The 22,753-nt window shown below is 42.7% G+C and overlaps 1 protein-coding gene across 20 annotated transcripts in view; it reads right to left on the bottom strand.

The window, feature by feature from the left end:
• Positions 1 to 22,753, bottom strand: part of LOC143844664 (uncharacterized) — a 209,860-nt gene that overhangs the window by 94,649 nt on the left and 92,458 nt on the right. For 11 of the 20 annotated variants that reach the window (XR_013234082.1, XM_077352108.1, XM_077352111.1 and 8 more), the window contains one exon: positions 21,188 to 21,625. The exons of 8 other annotated variants lie outside the window; for them this stretch is intronic. Coding sequence is in view for 11 of the 12 variants with exons in the window: in XM_077352111.1 (XP_077208226.1) it covers positions 21,475 to 21,625 (151 nt within the window). In the remaining variant the exon portion in view is untranslated. Of the gene's footprint in view, positions 1 to 5,405; positions 5,770 to 21,187; positions 21,626 to 22,753 lie in introns of those variants that run through there. One more of the 20 variants, XM_077352102.1, reaches the window with a different exon arrangement.

The following is a 22,753-nucleotide window of genomic DNA, read 5'->3' as shown; positions in this document are numbered from 1 at the left end:
ATTGGAACCAATAAATACCACCCAAATATGGGACACAACAATGGGATGGAAGATTTCTACATTATCAGCTTGCACTGTGTAAGAGATTGCATCACCACTCTTTTTCACATTCACAAGGCATAGCATTTCTTTTGATACAATTTCAAAACCAATTAAATGAAATCACGTTAACCATCCGTAGTACCATTGCTCCGCATGTATGCTGCCATTTCAGTGAAAATTTTTATCAAACCAATATGTGTTGTTGCAGCCATTGGGCTACTGCTTGTGCAAGCAGATCTGCACTGTGTATATTTTCCGTTCTACTCAGATACTGCTGGATCCAACTCAAAATTAAAGAATCTCAAGTACATTTTTAATGAACAAAACATGCTGCACTTGTACAAGGATAAAATGTCTGTGCACATCCCAAAAAGTACGCCTAAAGTCCAGCCAGTGGTTGCAAGTTAAAAGTAAGATTTGATTTGAGGATATCCTACTTTGCACCCTTGGCAGCTATACTGCATCCCCCGTTTGAATGTTTAATACAGATGGATGTCTCTTCTTCACCTTTGCCATATTTAGAATTCAGCAAAAGGTTATTAAACAAGGTCTGGAAGGTAAGGAATTCTAATGTGCACTTCTCCTTCAGTATGATCCCCCATCAAAAATTCAGTTCCTGGCTTATAACTTAGACGGACAGCAACCATTCCACACCAACATCTATGTATGGTCCAGCCAAATGTCAAGTTGGTGAGATTTATTAATGCAAAGTGTAAGAGAATTAACCATGGAGAGAGAAAAGAATTAATGACTCCTCACCAATTGTTGGTAAGGATTCATTAAGTGCAACATCTGACAGCCATCATTATCATTACTTAGGAATATTTTCTTTTTATTGCTATTGCTCACTTTATAGGAATACAAAACAAAAAGATGGCTTTAAATATCTTTGAACCACACCGTATCCTCCTGTCTCTTCAAGCAGCCGCAAGGGAACACAACCTACAGAACACCAATATGTTTCTGGATATAAAAATACACAAGAGCGTATGGATTGGAAGGACTGCCCTAAGGGGTCCTTTGGTGACCACAAGAGGCTAGAAGGGAAGCCTGCAAACCACAGGGAGTTCAGTAGGACTAGCATCAGAGATGACCAGGCCTGCCTTTTGTGTGTGCGCGCGTGGTTGAATGTATAAATATATCTTCAAGATTTCACTGAGCATTGTTTATGTCCCTCAGGGCAGGTAGCATGGCCTCCTTTTGTTTGTACAGCATTTAATGGGGAAGGGTACCAATCTTTATCTGAAACGCCTAGGATTTGTAAGATAACAATTCAGTAAATAAAACACAACATAAAAATATTGTTACACAAGAACTGCTTAAAGCTCAGAATAATTTTTTAGGGTAAAATCCTGTACGAGTCATTACATAAATTTATTTGCCAGCATTCATTTTTACTCAACCTGGTATTGAAAATGATTACACAGTGACTTATTTTAAAAGAAATAATCAAATTGGCTGTGCTTAATTTCTCTGCTCAAGAACAGAAGATCACAGCGTTCACATTACTGGCAACACCAGAGATTGCCTGTTAGTTTTTATAAAAAGAGATTTTAAAAATTGAACTGAATCTTTTATTAAAAATGCTGCTTTTAATTGTTAGGATTCCATGGCTTTAACCTGATGTGTTATTAAAGAAACAAACAAAAAAAAATACTGAATAACACAAACACAGAGATCAAACTAAGTTTATGAATTTTACAGATTACCTAAAATGCTAGGAGTTAATTATACTCTGCTTTCCCTGGCATGTCAGCTTGATTAAATTTGGAGTTCCAAGATGAATTGGCCCAAATTCATTAGTGTTCCCTGGGTGCATATCTTGGTCAAGGTCAAGCGAAGCACACTGATTCTAGTGTTAGTGGGGAAAGAGGGGGGGAGAGAGAGATTCTAAAGGAGGTAGACTCTTAAAAGGTCTGGGGTTGCAGCAAGAAACTTTGATACTTTTTAACTTAATAAATCTTGACAGCCTAATCATGGCTAAGCCTTTGCAGTTTTATTGGTACAGATGGCAAAGCTAGACATATTTAAAAAGATCTCGGTGGCTAGTGGCAGGAGAGCATTGAATCCAAATGCGCTGTGGGGCTGGAGGAGAAAGTGCAAGAAGGGAGGATAAAAAGCTACACAGCATTTCCATCTCTTGACATCTCCAGCAGCCTCCGATACAAAATATGATAAGGCTCCTGCTGAGCTAATAAGCCCAACAAATGTCTGTGTCCGTGAAGTAGATGAAGTGGGATCAAATAGTTGGGGGCTGCAGTATGAAAATAAGCCAGCACCCAGGGTATAATGGTGCTGCAGAAAAGCAGCAAGGTCAGACTGATGACAGAAACACTGGAGCAGCAGAGACCCCATCAGTAAAACAGGTTTCCCAGCTGGATCCGTGCCATGTAACTTATTAATAATAAAAAAAAGCCCTGTGTTTTGGAAAATGTACTGAGTTTAGTAAATAATAATAAAAAAGAATGTTTCATTTCATATTCTTCCTAGGAAAAATACCACATTGGCTTGCTACCCGTGACTAAACACACATTACATATGGCTTTTCTTCTGCCCCCTCCCTCTTTTTCCTCTTCCGCAGTACAATGGTCCATCAAAACAGACCTTAAATGAGAATTTGATTGAATGTTGGTAAAGCAGAGGCTACTCGCGGTGAAGCTATACGTTTCTGCAAGGTTTGTTGCCACATTACGTTGTTTTACTTTGAATGCCGTGCGAAATAAAGAAATATATTGCTCGAGCAATTTCAAATCGGGATGGAGGAGAGAATTAAAAATGGTACCGCTTTGAACTGACAAATCATAGAACTGTCTGGTGGAAATGACTTTAAAAAAACGTGCAAAATAAATCAAGTGTGCTTTTAAAATGCATGTAATAGGTCTAAGTGCTATGCATTAACACCCTCGTCCAAAACACATTAGATAGATGTAAATTCCGTTGAAACCACTAATACTTATTTCCTTGCAGTGGGCACAATTCCGACAAAGCACAAGGATCAGCTTCCCCCCCCCCCCCTTTATAGCCCAGCAATGGCCAAACTCTGCCATCTCACAAGTCTCTTCTTGTTGCCTTTCTCTTTCCCTTTGTCATCTACCAACCAAATTATAGATTGTTAGCTCATCTAGTCAGGGACACACCTTTGAGGGCTTCTTTGAACCTTTTCAGTTTCAAAGGCAGTTTGGAACAGTTACAAAAAACAGAGGGCGGGATGGAGGATATGGAATTATGTGAACACTAGGGGCAAAGCCCGTTGTATCCAAGAATACAAAGGGCACTAGAGCTTGACAATGGGAAGCGGAAGGGGAGGAGTTGTCCAGTCTGTAAGAGCATGGGGCTGAATGTATGTGTTGTGTGGGAGGTTGTGGTAGTGTGGTAGCAAATGAGGGCATGGGTGTGGAGATATAGGTGTCAAGAACCTGTGGTTTGGAATGTTCATAGAGTGTGGAAGAGGACTGACCTTTGGGAATTGTGGCATAGTGGTTACAAATGAGCTTTCCAGAGCCATGTCCTCAGATATGTGAAGGGAAAATCAGACTGAAGACTCTTCTTAGGCGAAATTACATGGCAACCAATTCCTCCCAGTTCTGTGTCATTTCCTTTCTTGTGTGAATTAGGCCACAGACACAGAAATGTCCCCCTGCCCTAATACACATGGAGTAGTCACAGTACACAGGTGTCCACCCTGTTCCTTCTGTCTCCATTTTTTCACTGTTGATAAAATATTATGTGCCCACATGCTTCTTTCATGGTTGCTTCTTAGAAGAAGAACTGGATTGTTGTACCCTGTTGTTTACTATCCAAAGGAGTCTCAAAGCGGTTTACAAGCACCTTTTCCATTCATCTCCCCACAATAGACAACCTGTGAGGGATTTGGGGCTGTGAGAGGTCTGAGAGAACTGGGAATGGGCTGCAGTGACCCAGCAGACTTCAGGTGTCTCAAAGCATTTTCCAATCATCTTCCTTTCCTCTCCCCATAGCAGACTTCCCATGAGGGAGGTGGGGTAGAGAGCCTCACATAGAAGCTGGCAACCCTAAGAGGAAGTCTCTCTGTGTACAGCAGTCTTGACCTTAGTAAGGTTTTCTATACTGGTTTTTTACTTGCCAGGCCAAGGTTAGAATTCAGTTCCCATGTCTCTCCAGCCATTTACTTGTTCACTATTTACAGTTTCAGGATGTAAATATTTATTTAGAACTTCCTGGACTTTCCAGACTCACAGGACTGATGCTGGTCTGTCTATCTGCACCCGAGAATACAAACAGTTGCTGGTAAGGGCTGGCCATAACCCATAGGCCAGGAGGGACACACCTGCACTACTCCCTCCCAACTGCAGGCAAAAATGGCTCCTTTGAAGGCTGGACTCTGAGGCATTGTACAATTTTGAAGTCCCACCTCCAAACCTCCAGGAATATTTCCAACCCAGGGGTAGCCAACCTCCAGCTGGGGCCTGCAGAGCTCCTGGAATTACAGCTCATCTGCAGAGTATAAAGATCAGTTCCCCAGGCAGAAAGGGGTACTTTGAACAGAGTTGTGGTAGAGAAGAAATATTTAAGGCCTCCAACACAGGTTGCTGTTGAATTGAAAGACTTGTGGCCTACTGCACAGGGTTGTTGTGCAGATGAAACAGTAGGCAAAAGAACCGCCACAACAGCATCCAGTTTCATCTGCAGAATAACCCTGTGCAGTGGCCTCAAATCTGCAGAGAGCTGCAAAGAGGAAATACAGATGGCTTGGCTGTATCTAACCCCCAGCCAGAGCAGTATTTTAAGTGAGAAGGGGCTTTTCTGTGGCCTCCCTGTCAGCCTCCCTGTCAGCCAGGGTTTTGCTAATTAAGATATTGTTCTGATTCTTTAATCTTGCCATGACACATGTTTGCAGTTATTGTTGTTTTCAGGTGATGTTTACTTTGGGTTTTTGTGGGGAAACCTGTTCCCACTTGTAATCTTCTGTTTGCCACCCAATTAAGATGCCAAGAAGATCTTCCTTGCCCAATTACAAACCACAAGTACAAAAGGGAACTGCATTCTTATCACATGGAGGCATGGCGATCAATTCCCCCCACATCGTTCTACTACCAGGATGATGATGCAAACAGGGGGTGGACTCTATTTTTCAAAAGAAACAGCATGGGACATTAAACTTCACCCATAAACATGAACTCTGCACCAGAATAGAGAATTTCAGCTCTTTTCTTTCGGCCTTGCCAATACAACTCTTTTTCACAATCACCAAGTTGACTAATGCAAAGAGGAACTGAGCATGGGAAAAGTGCACAGGGGAAAAGGGGCACATCTGGCCTTTGACTGCTATCTTCAAGCCATATGGCACCCTTTCCTCCTTACAGTGGATACAAGCAAGACTTTACCTCCTTCCCTGAAAGCTCCAGGCATATAGTGGGGGGAAACTGGCTTAAGCCCAAACTTCTGCCTCTGGCGTGCCTTCTTCTTGGCCATTCCTGTCATCAGACTAACTCCCAGTAGCTGGAATGGCTTGGAAAATGAATGATCCTCACTATGCAGAATAAGAGAATGACAGATTTTTCCAAGCGAGGAGCAAGAGAATCACTGTGCTCAGAAATAAAGAACACTGTCACATAATGTGGACACAGACTGGACTAAGTGTGTTGGGTGGACAACATGCAACATTGGAAATAATTTCCATTGAAACCAGTGATCATTCATCCCATGTAGGAGATGCAATCTGGAAGTGTGTCCATGCATATTCGATATCTAGGCATGTGCTATGTTACTCAAATAAGAAGAAAAGATGACACATGGTACTTCATGCTGGGGCTGCATCTTCTGTGTACATTCATTCCTTCATTTACTCATTCATTCTCCTTATTTCCTTTTTAAGAAGCTCAGAGCAGCTTATGCAGGGATCTCCCATTCAAATGTTCATGGAATAAAGCAGGAAATATTTGGAACCACATTTCCCAGGCTTCCTAGCAGCAATAGATTTTCTAACATGCTCGTGAGTATTCAGACATTTATTCCAATTTCTCCTCTACTGTGACATTTTCCTAACACTGAATAATGCACTTACAATCCTCTTTAGCAATGTCCTTTTTTTGCAAGTAGATTTTGCTGTTCTACTTGATGAAACCCGGTTGCAAACTAGAGTGGTAGTGAATTCAAAGCTCATTTTTAGCATGTGTTAAAACACCCTTATAGTCGGGGTAAATTTGGGACTGTGGCAAGGGAAGCTAGTAGCAACAGAAGCCTCATGTGAGCCAACACGGCCAGAAGCAACTTGAACTAGCTAATTTGTGCTCACTCTGAAGCAAAACAACATTATTTTAGCTCAAGCCATTCTAATCTGGACCTTTGGGGAATTCACTCTCTATCAAAAGCAAACCATCTGTTCAAAGTATTCCAGTAGTTTCAGAGCTGTCCTTTGACTTCCAGTTCAAAAGCATGAAATGTAGTCTACACGTTTTGAATTGTGAGATAACTTACTGGTGGGGAGATGATCTTGCTACAGTGCACGTAAGTGTGTATGTAAACAAACATATGTATGCATATACACAAGAGTGTTGGCTGTGTTAAAAAAGGCATCCTTGGACATGCGAGAAATTCTGTCTCCAACAGCCAATTCTCACATTTGCAGGATTCAAAACAAACCATGGGCCAAATCAGACCAGACATTTTAAAATGAGTCAAGACCATGATCCCCATATCTGACTTTGTCTCCTTCTCTTCCTTAAGTCACGCAACAGCTGGGTTCAACTAATTTTCAAAGCACTGCAGGGAACCAATTCAAAATGTGACTGTGGTGCAGGAACTGGGTCCCAACTTGTTTAAAAAGTCACATCTACTTCTGACCTCTGAAGAAGCCCTTCATCCATTTCATCTCAGCAGTGAGTCCAAATAAGGTCCCAAGCAAGAGACTGTGGATGCTATCATATTTGAGCTTCCTCAGCAATGGAAGATACAATCCTAGAATCAAGAGAAGCATTTCACAAAAAGGGCAATTTTGAACAGAGAGGTATGGCTTGAAGTTCCTGCAACTGGTTGGACCATGCGGATTCAGCAAAATTACGGTAACTGGCATTAGCTGATTTCTGGTTTATGACTGTCTGGCAGAATTTCACTGATGAAAGAAGGTTGAAGCAATTTGCCACCTTTCTATTCCTCACACAACTATTACTCCACCCAATGCCCAAGAATCAAGTTTCTCAAAGATAGACTGTTGAAAATGGAGGGGGGGGGGAAATCCATGATCCTTGTGCAGGTTGATCACTGGTCCAATCCATTATGTGGGTCTAAGAGGGAGGTAATTCACTTTTCCAAGACGGACAGCTATTAGGAGTGGTTAGAACATTGTCCTAAGATATGGGCGACCTGGGTTTGAATTCCCACTTTACCATGGAAGCTTGCTGGGGGAATTGGGCCAGCAGTTCCAGACTGAGCCCCATGGGTCCCCAGGAAAATAGTGTGCAAATGATCACTTTCTTTTTTTAAAAATATATATATATTAAGTTTATTAGAAAGAATTTAGAATAATTAATCAAAATGTATTAAGTATAGCACACCAGTCTGAAATATGCAGCACAAAACAATAAAGCTAGCTTTCTATATGAGATCCAGAAATCTGAATCAAATAGTACATTCTTAAGTTCTTGCAGCTCAGTTGTCTAAACTGCACTGCAGCAGCAAAACCAAAGAAGTGAACCATAGAAAATACAAGCTAGCATACTCCACCCCCATCAAACACCAGGCTAGATATAGGTTTAGGCCCATAAGACCTGGGGGCCCCTTTGGACCAATTAGAACCCTTCCTTGCTAGGACCATTCAGAAAAATTATCTCATCCTTCCAACTCTCACCTCCTAACCGGAAACACCAGTTTTCTCACACAATCAATTATCTCCAGCAAGATGCTCTCCTTGAAGGCTGAGCCTTCGAGGAGGGTGGTATATAAATAAATAAATGACCGGGGGGGGGGGGACCGGGACCGTCAACAGATTCATACCTGCAAAGTGCCCTGCACGGGTCAAAAGGAGACAAGCGGTCCCGCGGATAGGTAGGACCCAGAATGCGTATAGGCTTAAAGGTCAAAACCAATACCTTGAACCTGATTCTCTTCCTTAAGATCAACTAGAGAAGGGGAAATGTTGTAATCCATTTAGGTTCCCAATTGGGGGGGGGGGAAGTAGGATATAAAGAGGTAAAATAAATAAGTGTTCCTTAAACAAAATAATTTCCCCTTAAATAAATGTGCCCAGATTTTAGGTACTGGGTAAATGCTTTCTCCCTAGGCTTTCTATTAGGTATATGTTTCTTCCCCTCTCAATCTGGACTTGTGTTTTGTCCACTGCTGCTATTAATTGCCCCTTATTCTGATCTCATTCTGTTTCTCATCTTGCTTTATTGTTTGTATGAGCTGATTTGACAATGTTAATGCCAGGTTTTAATGGGATTTATGTTTAGGGTTGCCAAGTCCTCCCTAGCCACTGGTGGGGGAAGGGGTGGGGTAGGATTGTTAAATCCAGATTGGGTAATTCCTGGAGGTTGGGGAATGAAGCCTGGGGAGGACAGAGAGATTAGTCATGCACAGTACCATAAAACGTCCATTTTCTGCAGGGGAACTTATCTGCAGCGGTGGTTCTTATCTATTTATTTTATTTATTTTTCACTTTTATATACCGCCCTCACCGAAGGCTCAGGGGAGAGCGGTATATTCTGGGGGGACTCCAGGTCCTACCTGGAAGCTGATATTCCTATTTAAACAGTAGGTTTTATTTTGATGTTATTCTTACCAGTTGATTACATTATTTGAGCTGGATCCTGTGGATCTGTTCTACTAGCAGATGTACTTTTCTTCCAATGGAAGGAGCCTGTCCCTGATGTAAGATTTCTAAGACAGGACTCTTTCCACTGGCAGAATGCACCTCCACTAGGCCGAACAAATTTGCAGGGTCCAGCACAAACTTTTCATTTGCCACCATTTGCTGGAAGGTCTTGTTTCAGTCTGTTCAACAAATAAATTTGTGCCATGGCCACTTGCTGCTCCACACACCTAAACTTCATTCCCAAAGGTAATGGATCATCAGCTGAGGAAAGGCTGACATTTTCTGGAAACAACAGATTACAGTGTGAAGAAAATGGGATCTCCCCAAAATAGAAGCTTTCCACTGAAGAAGAAGATATCTGGATGCTGTCCAACACACTGCCAACCACAGGATATTGGTTGCACTACATAATCATTTGGAAAGGCCTTAGAATGTGTGTGTGTGTGTGTGTGTGTGTGTGTGTGTGTGTGTGTGCACAGAGCACATAGACCTTCTGTTTTGGCATTTTCATCACTACAGAGATTTACACTTTTTTGCCCCATAACAATGCCACTGAATACAAAGCCTACCCTAGGGAAGGTAGCAGATATGCATGATAATATTGCAGATGATCCCCTGCCCTCCCCTCCCCCACAAAGCTACATGGCACGGCTGCGTAGGGACACAGAGCTCAGTCAAGAGCTCTAAGAGGCATCGTGCCTCTGACAGAGGCAATACCTCCTGGAGCTATCTAACGCACGGGGAAAGTGTACTTGCCGTGCCACCCTTTGAAAGGTTGCACTCCGTGTTCCCCTCCACTACATATATGCCCCCTTCCCCCAATTCTGCCATTTCTTGAAGGAAGAGACTGATGTGCTCTTTGCAGCTGCACTTCATCTGGAGTGTCTCACACTGGTTGGAGAGTGAAAGAACTGTGAAGCAGCTTGTGTTCAGCCTGCTCCCTTGCAAAGGTGTACAGAACCATCAGCGTTAGCGATTCTGTTTTTCTACATATCAGAACATATATTCTTCTCAGGCTCAGGAGAAGCTGCAAATTTGTAAATTCACAATGGGCTCTTCAGACTGAAGTGCTGCAGCTTGTTTCATTCGCAGCCTTCTACAAATCCTTTTGAAAGCCATTCCTGAGGCCCACCACTCACCTCCTCGCTAAGCCAACTCCTCGCCAGTTCTCCCCAGGGCACTATTCCCCTCTCAATTGTTTGCATTTATTCCTTGTTCACATTTAGGCCAGTCTAGATTGGCCCTCCTGTCTTCCAGATGAGAGGCTGTGGGACTTGTCCGAGGCTCATCTAAGATTCTAAGGCACAGCAATATCTAAAACCTGCCCTTCTTTATCCTTCCCTAACTCCAATAATTTCATATTTACCATGAAAGTATTCCTCATCAAATTATCCTTTAATGCTCATTTGTCTTTCAAACCAAGGGACTTAAAAGCCATCTTGTACATTGTTGTGTCTATGGGAGTGCCATTCAGTGTGGTCTGCTTATGACAAGCAACTCTTTTGATTACTCTGTGATGTGATCTAGTCCTGATTCAGGTTCCATACTTAGGATCGCATGTCAGGATAGTCTCAGTCAGGATGGTAAAGGAGTTGCTTTGGCATATCCTTCATATTTGCTGGTATTCTGAATGGGTGATAGAAATTTCAGATTAGTTAATCCAGATTGTTGTGAGATTTGTAAGGTTGAGAGGAACACATTATGGGTTGCTTTTTTGTTTTTTAGATTTCCCTTTAAAATTACAGTATGGTGGAAGACCTACTTGTGATCAGATCTATATATTCCGAAATTTATTTCATCAACGGTATTTCAACTTGCACACAATCCATGTGTTATCATTCTGCACAGTACAGTTTTACTGGGAACAGATGTGAAATCTACATACCTGATTCTTATTTATCACAGAAGCTTTCCAATTTTATCATCTGCCTTCCTAATAAATATTATCAAAGTAACTCAAAAGTTTAGAACTATGCAAGCTGTGCTTTCTGTGGGTCTAGTCCAGAATCCCCAGGGCAAAACAAAGGTGTATTTTTAAAAGGTGGGTGAAAGATTATTTAGGCGAAACAGCACATCATTTCAGGCATAGTCCAAAACAAAACATGCATGCTCACTCAGCTGAGAAGATACTGCATGATATCTTAGCTACTAACCTTCCACAAGAACTGTATTTTCAGGCATGCATTCTCACTCCCGAATTACAGGTCACTTGACCTTGGATCACTTAGATCTCTGGAATGGCAGCTCTGAAAAACTCTACCTACCATTACAGAAGAGCTCCTTGTTTCAAGTATTAGGCACTGCTAATACAATTTTGCAATTTTAGTTTTAGGTCATCATGAGAAAAAGAAAAAGGCCCTGAGGCCCAGAGGTATACAATATACATGTATACAGAAAAGTTGTGTTTGTTTTTAAACAACACACAATACCAGACATAAACATATGAAATGGATATAGGTACATTTTCTCCATAGATTTAATTCAGCTGTGAACTACAGGTGACATGCTTAGCCAGCTTGCTTTCTGTTGCTCCTTCCAACAATAATTGGGGACATGTTCAGTTAAGGATTCCCAATCTTTTGGAGCCCGGGGGGACCTCTGGAATTCTTACACAGTATGGTATAACATTTTTTAAAAAATCTAAATGGTCAATCAAATTCCTGCTGGCAGCACTTGCTGCGCAAAAGCTTCACCTGACCCTGGCCACTTTCTAAAAACATTTGGCAAGTGCCCAGAAAAGGTGTTGGCATGCACCTTGACACCAGGTTGGGGACCCCCCTGGTTTAGAAGGCTAAGCAGCCTGTGGTCTATGCCAGTTCTGTAGTTCCAGCCAAATCATTGCTTGTCTCCTGGCCAAAGATGTTGTAGGAAGGAGCAATCTGTTTCCCCTGACACACAAAATATTCACAGAGAGCTATTGAGAAATGCTATGGAGAAAACACTCTTGTGGCATTGCTGTATAAGTGCAAATGGGGTCTCAGATGCTTTTTCCAAATGGTGTTCCTGTGGAATGTGTCTACTGACTGCAACAAACATTTATGTCATTAAACACAGTAGGGGAAGGAGACTACAATCCCATTTGGCTTGTTTCTTTTCTTAAACTAAACATTGATACTGCCCTACTGCAGAATCTGAATCTGCAGATGCTTCCTTCATTTTTGTTTTTCTTCCTGAAGCTTAAAAGTAAGCTTGTCTGCCCCCTCCTTTCAGCTTGCAGATGCATTCAGATACTCATTCTCCTTGACTGAACATTGAGTGATGGAAGATGCTCTTAGCGCTTCTCCATCAGCTGCTGTGCAGGAGTTTGGAGTCTCTTTTGGGACTGTACGATACCTAATTACATCTTCTTGTGGTGTATAGTACCGGCTCGCTAAATAATAAATGCATCTCTTTCTTAATTACAAATGAGAGTAACTTTGTTATCATTTAAACTCTGACACAAACAGTTTTACCTCAGGAGTCACTGCCACGACAAAGAAAATATAAAAATGAAAATTGCCCAAGTGAAAATTGAGTCCATCTTTTCTCCATATGTCACAGAAAGCAACTTTTCCTGATGTGAAGGGAAAAAGAATTCGACAATGACCACACTTGTGGGTATTATAATTTTAATATGGAGGGGGAAATCATGTAAATTGTGTTTGTTTTTGAAGTAACACAAAATAGATTACATCGGCACTTGGTGGAGGAAATGCAGCCCTTAAATGCACATGAGAAATTTATAATGAGAAGAAGAAAAGAAACAGAGAGACAGATAATTTTATAGTTTCGTGAGTGGTTTGTGGTTAGCAATGACTAGGAAGATCCAGAGTTGTGCTATGCAGAAAGAATGTATTTACTGGACACAGGAAAAATCTGGAAAAATTTAGAGCTACAATGTGGACTGGTTTATTGATTCTGCCTATGGCATTGGTATGGCTGTAAAAGAAGTAATGGTTTGTTTCCTAGCACAGGGTGTTTTTCCTGTGGAAGGAAGGCAAAGATGGATTATTTCTTGACATAAACACTGATCTCATACTTTGTTTGTTGAAGTGCAAAGGTTGAAATTCAGGGCTGGTCTGGGTGGGCTCAGCCTACCTAGTTATTTTAAAGGATGGGCCTAGCCTACCAGGTGATAATGATCTTGGGCCTTCATTTAACCTTTCTGATTGAGTTAGGTGTCTAGTATTAAATCTTTAACCTGTGCTAGCCTGACAGAAAATTATATGAGATTACATTTCAGTGTAATTTTTAATTCTAAATTTCTTTTTTGGTACTTGTAGAACACATCATTAGTCTGGATCGTGGCAGATTAACAGTGAGGACTCATAACTTGTGGGGTCCAGCCTTCTTTGTGAATTAACATTCCATTCTGAGTCAAGATTAGAGTTGCCAACCCTAGGCTGAAAAATTCCTGGAGATTTGCAGGTGGAACCTGGGGGGGGGGGTGTTGGGGAAGGGAGGGGAGAGATCTCAGTGGGATAAGGATGCTACAGAGTCCGCATTCCACAGCAACTGTTTTCGTCAGGGGAACTGATCTATCCGTGGCACAGAAAGCTTTGTACTCTGTTGCTTCTGTAGCTCACTTTTAGTTACAAACCTCCAGGTGGAGCCTGAGAAATTGGATACTTGGAGGGTGGACTCTATACTATTGTACCCCATGGAGATGCCTGTCCTCCCCATTCTTGATCCCCAAATCTCCAGGAGTTCCCCAACCTGAATCTGGCAACCCTACTCCCTCATCCCCGCCAGAGGGGGCCTGGCACCTTCGAAAGTATCCATTTTCTTCATGAAAACTGATCCTGGAGATCAGTGGTAATTGTGGGAGATCTCCATCCACCACCTGAAGATTGGCTACCCTAAGCACACAGTAATATTCTGAGAGTCTTCTTAAACAGAGCATAATTTTCAGAATTAAATTAGGAGACAAAGAAAGGAATTCAAAGCTTAGCAGAAAGGTTCACAGCAGCTTGGCTAGATGGAGGCTTTATAAATTCATAAGTAAAACCTGGCCTGGAGCTCCTCTGGTTCTTGTTTCCTGGAACTATAATAAAAGCTGCACATGTCTGAATATTACATCCTCAATTCCCCTCATTGTGCGTGTTTAAAAAAATTTTTTTTTAAAAGGATCATAAGTTTCTGAGATAATTCTTTAGCTAGTTGCTGAGCAAGAGTTGCCAGATCTTGGCTGGAAAATGTTGCATGTTTGGAAAGTGGAGCCTGGGGAAGGCAGGATTTGGGCAGAAGAGGGGAGGGAGCTCAGCAAGGCATACTGCCATACAATCCACCCTCCAAAGCAGCCATCTTCTCCTGAGGAAGTAATCAGTTGCCTGGAGATCGCTTGTAATAGTAGGAGATCTCCAGGTACTCCCTGGAGGTTAGCAACCCTATGCTCAGCTCAAGTTAAATCACATGTAGGAATGACTGAGGAAGGGGTAGATGAGAGATTTCCTTTGTAACACACAGTGTGAGTGTGGGGATTTTGGCCAGGGCAAGAATCAGAACACAAACCAGGCGAACAGCACTCAAAATGGTAGCATTTCTACCCCACAAACTGGTTACCAGCCTCCAGGTGGGGTCTAGAGTGTTCCAGGAATTGCATCTGAGCTCCAAATTACAAATATCCATTTCCCTGACAGGTGGCGACTTTGAGAGGAGAACTTAATGACATCATTTCCCCTCTAACCTCCCCTCCCCAGGCACTGCCTCCAAATCTCCAGGACTTTCCTAAGCCACAGTAGAATATGCTACCCACCATAGATCCTGCACTCCATTACACCTGGTATTCCTGTTGGGATACATGTAGAGTCGTATTTATTTCTTTAGATATTTATACCCCGCTTTTCTCCCCAAAGGAGACCCAAAATGGCTTAGAATATGATTCTCCTCTTTTTCCTTTGATGCTCAAAACAACAACCCCATTGTTGGGTATTTCAGATTCTAGTCAGACTTTCTGACCACTACACCATGCTGGCTGTCTTCTATCCATATGGTTCATTCTTTGCTGTCATGTTTACATATCACACAGCCTTCTTTAAAGGATATTCATCTCTTAGAATCATAGAATAATAGAGTTGGAAGGGACCTCATGGGTCATCTAGTCCAACCCCCTGCGCTATGCAGGACACTCACATCCCAATTGCTCATCTACTGTAACCTGCCACCCCTTTGCCTTCATAGAATCAGTCTCTCTGTCAGATGGCTGATGTCATTTACATTTGGTTGATGTCATTTACTTGGATTTTAGTAAAGCTTTTGACAAGGTTCCCCATGATGTTCTGATGGATAAGTTGAAGGACTGCAATCTGGATTTTCAGATTGTTAGGTGGATAGGGAATTGGTTAGAGAACCACACTCAAAGAGTTGTTGTCAATGGTGTTTCATCAGACTGGAGAGAGGTGAGTAGCGGGGTACCTCAGGGTTCGGTGCTCGGCCCGGTACTTTTTAACATATTTATTAATGATCTAGATGAGGAGGTGGAGGGACTACTCATCAAGTTTGCAGATGACACCAAATTGGGAGGACTGGCAAATACTCCGGAAGATAGAGACAGAGTTCAACGAGATCTGAACACAATGGAAAAATGGGCAAATGAGAACAAGATGCAATTTAATAAAGATAAGTGTAAAGTTCTGCATCTGGGTCAGAAAAATGAAAAGCATGCCTACTGGATGGGGGATACGCTTCCAGGTAGCACTGTGTGTGAACGAGACCTTGGGGTACTTGTGGATTGTAAACTAAACATGAGCAGGCAGTGTGATGCAGCGGTAAAAAAGGCAAATAACATTTTGGGCTGTATCAATAGAGGCATCACATCAAAATCACAAGATGTCATAGTCCCATTGTATACGGCACTGGTCAGACCACACCTGGAGTACTGTGTGCAGTTCTGGAGGCCTCACTTCAAGAAGGACATCGATAAAATTGAAAGTGTACAGAGGAGAGCGACGAAGATGATCTGGGGCCAAGGGACCAAGCCCTATGAAGATAGGTTGAGGGACTTGGGAATGTTCAGCCTGGAGAAAAGGAGGTTGAGAGGGGACATGATAGCCCTCTTTAAGTATTTGAAAGGTTGTCACTTGGAGGAGGGCAGGATGCTCTTTCTGCTGGCTGCAGAGGAGAGGACACACAGTAATGGGTTTAAACTTCAAGTACAACGATATAGGCTAGATATCAGGAAAAAGTTTTTCACAGTCAGAGTAGTTCAGCAGTGGAATAGGCTGCCTAAGGAGGTGGTGATCTCCCCCTCACTGGAAGTCTTCAAGCAAAGGTTGGATACACACTTTTCTTGGATGCTTTAGGATGCTTAGGGCTAATCCTGCGTTGAGCAGGGGGTTGGACTAGATGGCCTGTATGGCCCCTTCCAACTCTATGATTCTATGATTCTATGGCTATCTAGCCTCTGTTTAAAAATCTCCAAAGATGGAGAACCCACCACCTCCCGAGGAAGCCTGTTCCACTGAGAAACCGCTCTGCCAGGAACTTCTTCCGGACGTTTAGATGGACTCTTGTGTGTTATGTGAGCATGGCCTCGTGTAAAGGTGATCCTAGTGAGCAAGCAAAGATTCAGTGTGCTATTTACATGACAATATGATACACCCAATGATTGCATGCTCATTTAAAATAATTTTCCCATTCACTTCTTATTACCTGTCAGACTGAATTTACATGCTTGTTTTCTTTAATTTCTGGTAGAATACGAAACAAATCTAACCACTATGGTGTGGTGTTTCTGCTATAAATTTCAGCGGTTTCCCTTTTTCCCTGACTACTTATAATGTAAGCATAAAATGCATAAAATGTCAACATGGCTTTAGTAATATCAGCAAATGCATACATTCCAAAGAGAAATGATATGTTCTATTTGCCTATGTTCCTTTAAAGATGAATTTTGATCATTTTCTTCTGCTTTCTCTCTGTTCTCCCCCTTGCCCCCCCCCCAGCATGCACACATGCATACACCTCCAGCGATAGGTATCTGTAGAGATTTAGTTAATCCTCCTGAAAAAAAAATCTGATTGAAAATGAATGAAATAGCAAAAGCAGTACTAGAAGCTTACTTGAAAGGGTCCTTAGGGTTAAAATTACAAGATGTCAAAGACCAAAATGCAACCTACATTCACTGTTTTAAAGACTCCTTGAGAAACAGAAGCTGAAAAATAGAGAAAATGATTATGCCCCCTATCATACTTCATCCCATTTGACGTACAGAAAGACGATGTCTCAAAATATAAACAACAATAATGTAGGTTTTCATATAAATATATAGAATGTTACACAGTAGGGGTTTAAAAAGAAGAAATGCCTGTGATAATTTGAATGCAGTGACATGGCTTTGTGTGCACTATCGCAACAAACGCTCCCCCCCCCCCGTCTTTTGTTTTGTTTGGTGACTGTCTTTCATGCCGAACAAAGAAAATGATAGATGTGATCCTCTGTGATTGCTGAGAAGGCAGAAACAGTAATGACACTTAGGAACTCCTCCCAGTGAAGAAATCTTACTTAAAGCATTTGGACCACTGACAAGGCCGGGCTGAGAGCCCTCTGCATAACATCTGCCATCTGCATAAAAGTCTGTCCTCTTCAAAATCAAATTCAAAAGATATGAAATCAACCAATGAAAATAAATGTACACCTAAGCCTGAGTTGCTAGCATGTAGAAACAGGTTTCTGCTTGTCAACCTTAGCTGGATGGAAACACTTCTTTACTCAATTAGTAATTAATTGTGGAATTCATTGCCAGTGTACATATTGAAACCTAGTACCGGTGAGTCTAAAAGCAGATTAAACACAGAATAGTTCCAACAATAGCTACTAGCCATGGCAACTAAAGTGAACCTCTGTAGTCTGAGCAACATTGCCAATAGGCCTGGACTTTGTGCCTGGTTAATCTGTAGCTAGGGATGCCAGAATTAGTGTGAATTCTAGAGCATGGGTAGGGTTAATTGGTGAACACCTAGATAAGTGTTTCTCAACTGTTTTAGGCTTCGAGAAACCCCAGAAGAGGCACGATCACACAGAATATGGTTGGGAAGCATAGCTGTGAACACGCCCAACCAGGGCTCCTCCCATCCCAACCCCCTCCAGGCCCATCAATGGCCATTCGGGGTGGGCAGGCTGTCATGATCATATGTGGTCACATCATCTGATAAATGTTTAACAAATTAAAAAAATACACATTTTAAAAATTGATTAACTCCTACCCATTTGGGAAACCCTTCCAGAGCCATCAAGAAACACCAGGGTTTCACAAAACCCTGGTTGAGAAAGTCTGAGCTAGATGAGTGTAAGGCTGAAGCATCACCCAGAAACTAGCCCATCATTGGCTGGAGCTAACCAGTGTCTGTGTGGGGGTGGGTGGGAAGGGAGACAAGTTCTACTAATTCTAAACAGCATAGATCAACCCCTTAACTGCTTGAACAGTATGTAGAGAGTAGAAGATGAGGCTTAACTCTTCTTGGCACAGTTTTGATTCTCAAGCCATGATAAATGAAGCTGGAAATTATCCTGGCCAAGTTTGGAGACAGAGTGGAGTTGCTCATAGAGCCACTACCCATAAGGCTGCCTTTTAGTAGGGACCCACACTAAACTGTTAGGAGAATATTCGGATGATGCCAATCACCATAAATAAAACCATGGCATTCTTACATATCTTCACTGAACGGTGGGGTACAAATAACACATTTTGTTACTTAGTCGTGTTCTGAAACTGCAAAGGAGTTCTATAGAAATATACTTACTGCCAAAGAAATATACAGTTTCACTGTAAAATGACTCATTAGCACCTGAGGCTGTCATTACAGATGCCAGGAGGCTATCCGTTGTTAAACAGATAGCTTGCTAATAATCCAGAATGATTCACTGATATTTTATCCATGGGAACTAATGACAGGACATGACAGCTGGGACTCTTTCTCTAAAACATTTAGAGTAAGTTGGCCAAAGATGAAGCATCCATAGGGTACTGAAGCTCTGTTAGGGAACCTGATCCATGATTAGTGACTGTGCTACCTGCTTATAGGAGTATTTCTCTCTTCTATGCTCCCTATACCAATAAATAAGGCAACTGTTACAAAGTCATTATTAGCTTCTAGTGCTCTCTCCTCTAAGGAAATAAAATCTATAGCATTTGGAATTTCTATTTTTAGATTTGGTAGTGCAAGGCCCAATCTGCCCATTTCAAAAAAAAATTCACATTACTGTTCTAAACTGGTTGTTATTCATTTCCAGTATAAAGTGATACAGGATGGGAGTAACCTGCACCAGAGCTGTCTCTGAAGCACAATGGTCATTTCAAAGTGTCACTTTTTTTACTGCCCTTTTTCACCACACAATCTTTCTTGGACATTTTCTTTTTCTTTGAAAGGTCTAAGTTGAGCATTATAGTGTTTAACATGTATAGCACTGAAGAGCTATAGCGGTACTTCAGTGCTATATTGGTTTAGCATTATACCACTCAACTTAGAACATTAAAAAAAAAAAGTCCACAGAAGATCATGCAGTGAAAAATCCCTGAGGGAAGCACTGTGGACATTTTAAACAGCACATCACAGTGATTCGGAAGCGCATTGAAGGGGTACGAAATAGAAGAAAGCTGTTTCCCTCAAAAGTGGCTCAGCCATGCCTTGCTAACCTGGCATATGAACAGGTAAATAAATCCCACTAGCAGCCGGGAATTGGAACGGGTCTGTCTGAAATTACAGAAAAAAATCCATTACAACTCAGTATTTACTTATTTAATTGTATAGTCATAGACCAGAGTACAGAAATATGAGAAATACAAAAAGCTAGATCAATTTGTAGCCATTACAACCAGTTCCTAAAATAGAATACAAAGGCAGTTTGAAAGTGGCCTCATTGTTGGCCTTCTAAAGAATGTTGAAGACCTTTCTGGAAGTCCTTTGAATGGGGATGAACACAGTTTTAATGATTTTATTATTGGGATCTGGGTTTTGTTTTCACTGTTGCATTTTTAGGTTTTATTGGTGTTTCTATTTTAAGGTTTTATTGTTGGACTGGTGATTCTGTTTAGTTTTATTGCTGTTCTTGTTGATTTTTATATGGGGGTTGACATTTCAAAATTGTGTGTGGCTGCTAAACACTATATCTTGATTGCTTTTAAATGTGAAGGCTTGATATTTTGATCTTGTTAGCTGTTCTAGATATGTTGGTAGAAGGGTGGGTGGGGTTAGGTGCTGGCTGGGTGCTTCTCTTCCCTGAAAGTGTTACCATATCCAGGGATGCCAACCATCAGGTGGGACCTGAGGATACCATGGAATTACACCTTGTCTCCAGACTACAGCAATCCATTCTCCTAGAGAAAATATATGCATGAGAGGGTGGGCTCTGTGGCATTGTACCCCACTGAGGTCCTTGTCCTTCCAAGACTCCATTCCCGAATGTCCAGGCAATCCTGCTGCAGTCCCCTCCAAGTCTCTCTGCATATCAGCCTGGCAGTTTCAGAATTCTCATGGGGCAGCACCAAACTGTGTCACAGGGTTGTCAGATCTTCCACGATTTATTTGTTTGATTTATATACTTCCCTCCTGGGAACCAGATTAGAGCGATATACAACAAAAGGAATAACAATATGAGATATCCTGTCAGCAATCCAGAAATCATCCTTTTGCTGCTCTCTTGGGAGGCAAGGATTTCTTTTTTAATTGCTGCCATTATGCATGGTGCAACATCACTTCCAGGGTTCTAGGTGATTACTAGCATTCCTGTGGATTCCAAGAGTGTGATGTCTCTTCAAATGATATATAAACAATTGAATAAAATGAGATAAATAATGCTATACACATAGAACAAATGGTTTGGAGTACTTAGATTAATTAGGACGCATATTAAATGCAAGGTTTATAAACAGGAAAGAAAAAGGCTAAGTGAAATCAAATTAGCATTGCCAACTGGATTAGCAGAAATAATCTTTATGACCCATTATGCACGGGGGTTTTAGCGCGCGTTCGGGGTGGAATGGCGGCGACTAAAATCACCGATAATGCACGGAGTCGGCTGCAACCGGCCGCAGATTCGGTGCACGCCGCCGAAAAAGCCACGTTAGCGGAACGCGGAAGAAAGCGCAGCTTCCCGGGCGACCAGGGCACAACCGGAGGTGCCGCCAAATTGACCGCGTGCATAACTGGGGAGGCCAGAGAGTCGGAGGCGGCGCGACCGCTCAAGCGGCTGCCGGAATGAACGGCGGTGCAGGCCAGTGGGAACCCAAGGGAACATGGATGGAAAGGCGGCTGGAGAGCTCACAGTGGAGGGGGGCGAGGAGATTGCCGCGGCTAAGGACGGCAGAGAGGCCGGCCATCCACCTCCCACCCATTCCCAAACACACCCCCAACCACAAACGAGAACGGAGGCGAGGTCTCTAAGAAAATACAAAAACTTTATAAAACAGTGTGAATGAACAAAGCACAAATATACAATACAAAGCTTATAGTAGGGGAAACAATATAAAGGGGAAACCTATGGGGCAGAGGAACCGGGGCAGCAAAGAAGGGGAGAGGCGAACTGGGAGTAAACTAAGGGGAAGGGGAAACATGCTCCCTCCCCCTCCGTGCCTGACAAACCCGGCAGGGCTGTGCCTGCGCAGGCTGCTTCCGTCCTTCCTGGCCTCCGCCTCCGACGCTCACCAACACAGCGGCGCGCTCGCCTCACTTCCCCTTGGCTCTACATCGATGCCTCGACACCCGCCACTCTGGGTTCTGCCGCTGTCGCGCCCCGTCCCGGTTTGCTTTGCGTCTTCCCCCTCCGCGTTTTCCATGTGACCCGAAATCGCCGTTTCGGCGGCCGTGCATAATGGGCCTATTGGGCAACAAAGACTCATTTAGGCAGAAAAATATAACCTTTTGATGCAGGACTCTCAGGCAAGATGGGATATTTAAAAATCAAAATGGCTACCATATTGCATCTGTATCTTCATTACAGATGTAATTTTTAAGATTATATGTTTTAGTGAGAAAACCTGGTTTGGGTTGATTTAAGTGCAGGGTTGCAAGTTCTGACATGGAAAATTAATGAAAATTTGGAAGCAGTTCATGGGGAGGATAAAGTTGGAGAAGGGGACAAAGCTCAGCTGATGTGTGATACCATAGTCCACATTCTGAAATTGCTACTTCCTCCATAGGAATTGATTTCTATAGTATGGAGATCAGTTGTATTTCTGGGAGAGCTCCAGCCCTATCCTTGAGGTTGTTACCCAAATTAGATATTAAGAAATGGGTTTGAGGAATTTAACGATGTGAGAGGAGTAAACAATAAAATCTCCACCTATGTATAATGGATCATACCCTTAAGAAACTCATGAAATAAACCAGTCAAGGATAACTGGAAAGTTGTTTTATTAGACCGACTATGCACGGGGCAGGAAATCAGGGGTGGCAGCAGTAGGGCAGCCCCGATTGTGCATGACGCTGTCACCATCTGAGTCCTAGCCTGGCACAGCACCCCGGAAGGCCCACAGTAAGGCAATCCTGCTGCAATCCCCTCCAGTTCTCTCTGGATGTTGAGGGTGTCACCGGGGGCTAGGACGGGCCAGCGTCATGCATAATCAGTGCCCAAAGGCCCGGCTCTTTTCCCAACCTACAGTGTCCATGCACTGACACTGCACACCCCTGTCAGCTCTGCAGAGTGTTGCAGCCACGAAGCTGGCCAGGGAGTCCCCCCCACCAACACCTTGGTGGGAGTTTGGCCTGCCGTACTTTGCCGTGCGATGGGGGCCTCATGTCTCCCCCCCCCCGCTGCTGCCACGTCCAAGCATCATACCGGGCTTTCCAGTCCTGGCATTCTGCGCATGTGCACTACGCCGGGGCACCCTGCATAAGCCGGGGGATTCCCTCCCCCATACATATGTGGGAAGCACCGTGGCATGCTGCACTGAGGCAATAACCATCAGCATGCCGTGGCTGCTGCCCTGCATAATGGGTCTTAAAG

This window comes from Paroedura picta, chromosome 9 (genome assembly GCF_049243985.1).
Source record: "Paroedura picta isolate Pp20150507F chromosome 9, Ppicta_v3.0, whole genome shotgun sequence".
NCBI lineage: Eukaryota > Metazoa > Chordata > Lepidosauria > Squamata > Gekkonidae > Paroedura > Paroedura picta.
This window is presented reverse-complemented; position numbering and strand designations above follow the sequence as displayed.